Source organism: Lampetra fluviatilis, chromosome 10, assembly GCF_964198595.1.
Source record: "Lampetra fluviatilis chromosome 10, kcLamFluv1.1, whole genome shotgun sequence".
NCBI classification, from domain to species: domain Eukaryota; kingdom Metazoa; phylum Chordata; class Hyperoartia; order Petromyzontiformes; family Petromyzontidae; genus Lampetra; species Lampetra fluviatilis.
In genome coordinates, this window is record NC_136284.1 from 2,991,000 (window position 1) to 2,998,977 (window position 7,978).

Here is a 7,978-nt window from a genome sequence, read left to right on the forward strand (position 1 = left end):
GTGCGGTGAAGTATGGTCAAATAACCGTCCAGTGTGTGGATGCCCTGTTCCAGCAGTGGATGAGCGTAACTGGGCACGTGTTGATGTGGGTGAGTGGGTGTGAGTGTGGGGAGCGGTAGGGTAGCGCTCACGGCCAACACCAGTTACGATCATCTCAACCGGTCCTGAGCCTCCCCCCTAGGTCGACTTAGCCTCAAATGAGCACACGATGCGGTGTGTAAACATCACCGCCAGGGAGACAAAAGCGGCCGGGCGTGGTGCTGGCCACCCACCCGCTCGCGTGCCGTGTCGGCCTTCATAGGTGCTCGCTAACACCACCACTTGCTCCAGCAGCCTGGTACAGGCTACACGGGGGTTCTTTGTATGTTGTATGGATGTGAGTGCGGACGATGAACACCATGACACGTGCAGCAGCAGGCGTTGAACGCGTTGTTCGCTTTATTTTACAGAAAGTTGCCCACTACTTTACACGTGACGACACTCGCTAAACACTCTCACTCTCAGCTCAACGTGTTGAGTGTAAACTGCACAGGAGTCGCGCCCAATCACCCTTCATGTTCACCAAGGTTTAAGAGAGAGAGACAGAGATAGAGAAGTTGGGGGGGGGGGTAGGGGCACTACTTGGGTTTGTCGCGGCTCTACGCTGCGCCGCGTGTTCGGGGTTGTCGTGCACGCGTGGCTGGGACGGCACTCGCCCCACACGTCTGTGAGAAACTTTAAGAAGCTCACCGAAACGTGGAGCGAAACGTCGGCCGACGGCATGCCGTACAACACGCGGAACGATCCGAAAACGGATCCAGTGGGGGGTTGGGGGGGGGGTGCACGGGTGGAGGAGGAACCACCGCGCGTTTTATAAAAGGAAATAAAAAAAAACAGGTCACAGATTAAGGTCGAAGGCCCAAGGTTCATGGCTCTTGAAGTCGCGAGGGATCAGACCCCGATCAGGGGAAACGGCCCCCAGCGAGGAGGGACGCTGACCCCCCCCCCCCCCCCCCGGGGCCGGGAGTCGAACGAGGGAGCCTCGGTTCCCCCGGGGGGGTACGACGAGAGGGACGAGATGGAGGCCTCCGCTCACAGCTCCGTGTGGAGCATCTTACGCGCCTTCCTCATGTTCTCTTCCACTGCGAGGGGAGTCAGAGGACACAGGGGCGGGCCGTGTGGTTTAAATAACAATAATCATAGCAACAACAACAACACGTCTTGTACAGAGGATCAGATAACGCGTGGATTCGATCATTCGAAACGCGCAGTAGCTATCGCTACGAGCAGCGCTCAGTGATAGCAGAAACAGTCCTGAACGACGATGTTGGGGGAATTATTTTGGCACCAGGCGACATCCACCTCGCTTAAATGTCATACATTTTCTAAATAAATCTGTTAGTATGATTACATACATTTACGGTTTAAATAATATCGACAAGCAATTTTGGACAGGCGTGTTTTGTACTCTTAGTGGTAGCTCCTTCCGCCGATAATCCCTCGAAGCAAGACGAGCAGCATCACCCCCCGGCAAACATCGAGTGAGAGACGGAGCCAGCTCCCACAGAATTTCCAGCTGACGAATTTCTCATGGCAGATGCAGATCATGATGAGGATTGAGACGATTATCATCATTATCATCATGATGATGATGATCAAACCCTTGAGATTAATATAAAATTTCCAACGGCTCTTCCTGTTCGAGGAATTATTAACTTCCAAATAAATAAAAACATTTCACAACCAAGTAGTCATGTGCGATGTTTAAAGGCGTCCGAGTTTAATGGCCGAGTCGTGTTCCACGTGGGGACTCGGGGGAGAGTGGGAGAGGGACGGGGAGGGAGTGGGGGAGGGACGGGGAGGAGGGGAGGGTGTGAAGGAACTCGATGTGTACTCACGGAGCTCGACGTCAATGGGCTCGTAGGCGTACAGGCGGTTGCTGTACTTGCCCGTGATGTCCGCGCGCACCGTGAGAGATGGATCTGCAAGGCGAAACAAGATCCCACGCTGAGCAAGCGGCGCTGTCTGCGAGCTTTATGTCAAAAAGTCGCGGGCGGTGCACGAGGCTGCAGAGCGCCGGGTGGCCCAGCGTCACGCCCGGCTGCCTTTGTCTCCCCAGCTCTGATGTTTTTACCCAGCGACACACGCGCTCGTTTAGAGCCGAGCTAACCAAGGGGGAAGCTTCTCATCTCACGGGATCTAATCCCAGGCTGCTGGCAAACCTCTGCGCCAACCACTGCGCCACCGCTCGCCCCCCCCCCCCCCAACCATCCCGCACCAACACCCGTACACAGACGCACAAGCACGCGCGCACACGTAGACAAGCACAAAGACGCACGTAGACAAAACCTATAGACAGACACACACGTATAGACAGACACGCGCACACAGGCGGGCGCGGTGGGGGTGGAGAAAGCGAGTGAGGTGAAGAAAGGTCGGATCACGCGAGGAGGGGTGGGAGAAAGTGGGGGGTTGCAGATGAAGGGTTTTGGCAGGTGGGGTTAGGTGGGGTTAGGTGGAAGCAGGTATGAGCAGGTGATTGAAGGTGGTGGTGGGGGGTCAGGTAACAAAAGGTGAGAGGCAGTTGGGGCGGGTGGAGTTGTGTGGAGGAAAGCGGTAGGCGAGGGCAGGTGAGAACAGGCGAGGGCAGGTGAGAGCAGGTGTAAACTCACCAACAAAGATGATCCTGGGCACGTAGTGGCCGTCTGGGGCGAGGTGTTTGTCTGTGGTCTCGTGCTGAGGGAGCAAGGCAGCAGCAGCAGCAGCAACGCTTTCGTCAAGAACACGCTGAGAGCGAGCGGAAGGGCGGTCGAGGGAAACGGCGATCGACAGCGGCTGTCCGTTTCGAAATACACGTTGGGCCAAAGTGAATGACGGAGCGCGTTTTGAATGAACGAATCGTTGCTCGATTGAGTGAATGCAAGAATGCATTGGTTAATGAGTGAACGCATGAATGAGTGTACGTGTGCGCAAATGAACAATACAACGATTATACTCTTTGGTTCTTTCGGTAAAGTCACGTGGGTAGGAAACAAAATAAATCACGACGTTTCGGGCGCAACACAAGCGTCCATCATCAGGTGGGAACGTCGTGATTCATTTTATTTTATACCGACGTGACTTTACCGAAAGAACCAAAGAGTATGGATTCCTGCAGTCACGAAAGCTTCAAATCAATACAATGATTGATTAAGTAAACGGATCAATTAATCACCGACCTAATTCACCAATGAGTGAATGTTTGATTGACTCAATTAATGAGTAATTTAATGAATGAAGGAACGAGTTCATGGACGATGGGAGTTGCGCGTGTCCTTCACGTTATCGCGTCTCACCAGGAGGTTCAGCATAACGAAGTCCTCCTGGGCCATCCGCTGGATGTCCTTGGACTCCACGAAGACTTTCTTGAGGCCTGCGGCAGTGAAACGGGGGTGGGGGGGGGACTTTTAACTTGAAGTCGCGACTCGGTTATCTGTGCGGAGAGTCGATGGGAGGCGCCCACAATCGCCAGGGGCAGCAGCCCGGGGTACACACACACACACACGTACACAAAGACAAAGATCCCCCGTATAGCTTCAACAGACTGTTGAGGCAAGTGCTGAGCATCTATGAAGGCCAGAACGGCACATGAGGGGATGGGTGGCCAGCACCACGCCCAGCCGCCTTTGGCTGCCCATTGGCGATAGTTTTACGCACCGCACCAGGTACTCATTTGAGGCTGAGTTGACCTCGGGGAGGTCCAGGACCGGTTCAGATAATCGTCACCGTGAGCGGGAATCAAACTCGGGTCGCCAGGTTCGTCGCGCAGCGCGTTACCCGCTACACTACCTCTCCCCACACGTAAACACACAGACACGTACATACACGCACACGCGTACAGGTACACATGCACATGCATTTACACTGTTAGGGATGCCTATAGGGTGGTTAAAAGCGGATGAAAGCCCAATGGAAACTCACCACATTGGTCAATACCACCGTGGCCTTTAAAGCTAAATTAACACGTTAATACTTGCAAGGCAGAGTTATTGACCGATGAGCAAACACGCGGACGGGGCAATTAAAGAACAATTCCGTCTAGCCAGTTGACATTACGTGGGAAGGGGAGGGACCTTCATCCAGCAGTGGACACACAATGGCCGATGACGATGGTGGCAATACACAGTAGTCGCCATCCGCTTCCACGCGAATCGCGCGGGTAACAAATGCTTTGATTGAATTGGACCCTGGTCCGGACCCGACCCCTGACCCTAACTGCGTGTCGGCAGCGAGGCACTCACTGTTGCTGTAGGGGCAGTCCTCCAGGTGGTGGATCACCATCAGCGGCTTCCGTCTGTGACACGCACACGCACAACGTGGATGCCTTAATAGGTGCTCGCTAACAGCGCTTGTACCCGGAGTCTATGCGGAGATTTTTGCATTTGTCTTTGCATGTGTGTAGGCAAGTGTGTCGGTGTGTATATCTCTGTATACGTATCTACGTGTGTTCGTGTCTGCGTCTATGTATGTGTACAGGTATACTGGGGAGACAAAGGCGGTCGGGCGTGGTGCTGGCCTCTCCACTCCGTCGTGTACCGTTCCGGCCTCCATAGGTGCTCGCTAACAGCACTTGCCACAACAGTCTGTTAAGGCTATACGGGGGGGGGGTCTTTGTCTTTGTGCATTTACAGATGTGAGAATATGTATGTGTAGGTATCTGTGTGTATGTATCTACGCATGTATCGGTGTGTATGTGTGTGCATGTGTGAGTACTTGTGTGTATATGTCTGCATGCATGTCTGCACGTGATGACGTGTGTATGTATGTATGCTTGCGTTTCAGTGAGTATGCATTGTGTGTGTGTGTATGTGCGTCTGTGTGTGTGTGTATGTGCGTCTGTATGTGTGTGTGCGCCTGTATGTGTGTGTGTGCGTGTCACTCTACTCACGTGTTTCTGGACTTGGCCAGCCCCTCCTCGTAAGTCTGGACCCATGTGATGTCATCTCCCCAACCTGGGGGGCGGGAGGGGGGGTCAGCGTGACGAGGGAGGGGAGGGGTGGTGGTGGTGGTGGGGGGCAGAGAGACACAGCCACTTGAGCGCACGAACTCTCCACCCGGGATAGTCTCGGGCGACTCATCATCGCACCGGGCACCGCTCCGATTGGAACGTGAACCTCGAACTCCGTGGTCGCTAATCGCAGGGCGGAATCCGTGCTGTCGGATCCCTGCTCCTGTTCAAGCCCAAGTTCAAGACGTTCCCCGTGTTCGTCTGTCTACGACTGACTGACTGGACCTCTCTCTCTATCTCTGTTACATTAATTCGCCCGCTGCCTCTGCTGCGCAGCGTCTGAAACGCTCCACAAATCCACATGGCGGTGCATGGCACTCACCGCAGACTGATATTAAACCAGCATCTTTATTTAGCCTGGAGGAATCCGATGAGCTATGAAGCATCTTTTCAATAGATGTCCAGTAAAAGCACAACCGACGAGCAAATCTGATGGCTCGTTGTATCCCGGGACCTCTCTCGAGACGAGTTTTTCAAAACTCAATGAACCTGAAATCCTCTTTCCGTGGGCCTCCTGCAGTGCTGCCACTTCATTTGTGCGCGAAGAACGAGGTGCAGCTCGAATAATAACTCACCCCTCGAGAGGGTCTGGGGTCCCTTCCTCTTGGGGGGCGCCGTCGTAGCCTTATCAGCTGCGCCTCCGGCCGCCTTCTCCCCCGGGGCGCCCCCCGCTGCCTTGGAGGCCGGGCCGGGCTTCGCTTCCTTCGCCGATGCGGCCAGAGCCAGGCCGACGCACAGCGCCAGGAGCAGGGTAGTCGCGGTCTTCAGCATCGCGGCGTTTTTCTGCGGGACACGAGATACGCGGGTCATGGACTTTGTCTCGGAGTCTATGGAAACATCAGCGGTGGGGAGACAAAGGCGGCCGGGCGTGGTTGCTGGCAATCAACCTCCTCGTTCGCAATGCCTCCCTTAAAATATGTACTCGTGTACAGCACTTGCTCCCAACCGGTTGTGTTGGTTATCCGGGTGATCTTTGTCTTTGTGTGTGAGTGCGAGTTTGTGCGTGTGTGTATGCGTGCCTGAGTGTGTGTGTGGCGCACATAGGTGCTCGCTAACAGCACTTGCCCCTACAGTCTGTTAAGGCTATACGGGGGATCTTTGTCTTTGTTGTGGCGGACTAGGAGAGGAGGCGCTACGGACACGGCAACTTGAGTTCAATTCCCGACAACGGCTAATATCAGTGGCGAAGTGATAGGCTGTATCTGAACCTCCACTGGATATACTGACTTAGCCTTAGACGAGTGCCCGCTGCCCTGTGCACAACATCAGCACTGGGGGAGACAAAGGCGGCCGAGTGTGATTCTAGCCACACCACCCCCTCTCGTGCGCCGTGCAACACTTAAACAAAACCCCCAAGCAGGTGCTTGCTGACAGCGATCGCCACGCCAGTCTGCGTGGCCTACACGAGGCGATATCTTTACAGCTTCGGCGCGTGAAGTACCCACGTCGATGTTAAAACCAGTCCAACTTCTAAACCTCCAGCGGAGCCGTGACTGTCCCTGCGCTCACCTGGTCTGGGAGAGCCTGCAGGTGAGGTGGAGTCGATGGGAGGTCGGATTGCACCAGGTGATCCGCAGCCTTGTGCCCCTGTCGCCGCCGTATTTAAGGCCCTCTCGACCCGGACGCACCTGCAGTCACCTGGGGAACGGTGACGTAGCCGCAGCGAAGCATGACGGCAGGTAAATGAGGGCGTGGGCGAGGGGGACGGTGGGGGGTAGGGGGAGGAGGGGTGCCATCGGGGTTGAGGGAGGGGGGTAGGGAGGCGATGTCTTGGGATACGGAGCCTGGGAAAGCTGTCAAGAATCCAATCACCGAGTGTTTGTACTCTCTGGGCCAGGGGCGCCTGTGCACGTGCACTGGTGGGGGCTGCGTTTGTTGACTTCGAACGGCCACCGTGATTGCTGGCAGAGGCGAACCCAGGGGGAGCAATGAACAAAAGGGGGATATCCCCCCCCCCTCCTCGCCCCACACTGCCCCCCTTCATCCGTGTTGTGTCATCATAACGAATTCTTGGATTTACAAAAGGACCGTGGTCAGTCATTACTCTTGGTGGGAGAATATTTTTCGACCCCGAGGTATTTATTTTGTGGGAGCGCCACTGATGGCTGTCGCTGAGATCCCTGTTGGCAAGATCTCTGTTGTTGGTGAGATTCCTGTCACATTTGGCAATCAAGGGGTGTGTACGGGCGGGGTGGGGGGCATTGGTATTTGTGCTTTTGACGCTTTATTTTCCATCATCGTAGTTTACAACCCCTTGTTCATCGACTGCTGGATGAGGCCCTCGTGTTTGGCCATACTTCCACCACGGTGGTGAGTGCGGGTTGGTGAAGTCGGTGTGAGGGGACGGGAGGCGGTGTATATTTTTCTCGCCATCAGTGGTTTGTGTTAACCCTCGTCGGGAATCGAACTCAGCCGGGCCAGATTCAGAGTGCGGAGCGCGAACCACCTCTGGATTGTCTAAACAATTCCACCACGTCCCTTACGCGCCACGGGCGCGTCGTGATTCTATCACTGGTAGAGAAGACGCCGTTGGAATCTGGGCTCTACCCTAATTGCTTAATTTCCTTTCCACATGATCGTTTGTGATTCATTGCTCAGACGCATCAGAGCAACGCGCGCCTTGTGCGTGCCCCCCCCCACCCCCGCGCCTACCAGTGCGCCCCTGCTCGTCATTCACCACCTCCACGACCATCGACGTCGTCTCTCGTACCCGCGCAGCGCGGAGCCGCTCAGATAAGACGCGAGCGAGGTGGTGTTTGAACTTCGCCTGCGGGTCACCGCCAACCTTCCCCCGCCATGACCACCGCCCCCCATCGCCCCCCACCGCCGCCGCCGCTCAAGATGATTCGTCGCTGCGCGATTGGCTCGCCGCGGCCAGGTGACACCGAGGCGCGGCGCTAATGGTGATGTGTCCCTGTGGGATTGGTCTCGCGGTGCGCCACGGACAGGGTC

The 7,978-nt window shown here is 55.5% G+C and overlaps 1 protein-coding gene across 1 annotated transcript; it reads right to left on the minus strand.

Moving 5' to 3' along the window:
• Positions 1–375: 375 nt before the first annotated feature.
• On the minus strand, positions 376–6,636 carry LOC144934294 (anterior gradient protein 3-like). The gene is made up of 8 exons (XM_078859971.1): positions 6,536–6,636; positions 5,602–5,809; positions 4,907–4,970; positions 4,260–4,312; positions 3,315–3,391; positions 2,652–2,715; positions 1,878–1,961; positions 376–1,121 (listed from the first exon to the last, which is right to left on the minus strand). Exons 2-8 carry the CDS (start codon positions 5,795–5,797, stop codon positions 1,072–1,074), a joined length of 588 nt encoding a protein of 195 aa, XP_078716097.1. The 5' UTR covers positions 5,798–5,809; positions 6,536–6,636; the 3' UTR covers positions 376–1,071.
• Positions 6,637–7,978: the final 1,342 nt, after the last annotated feature.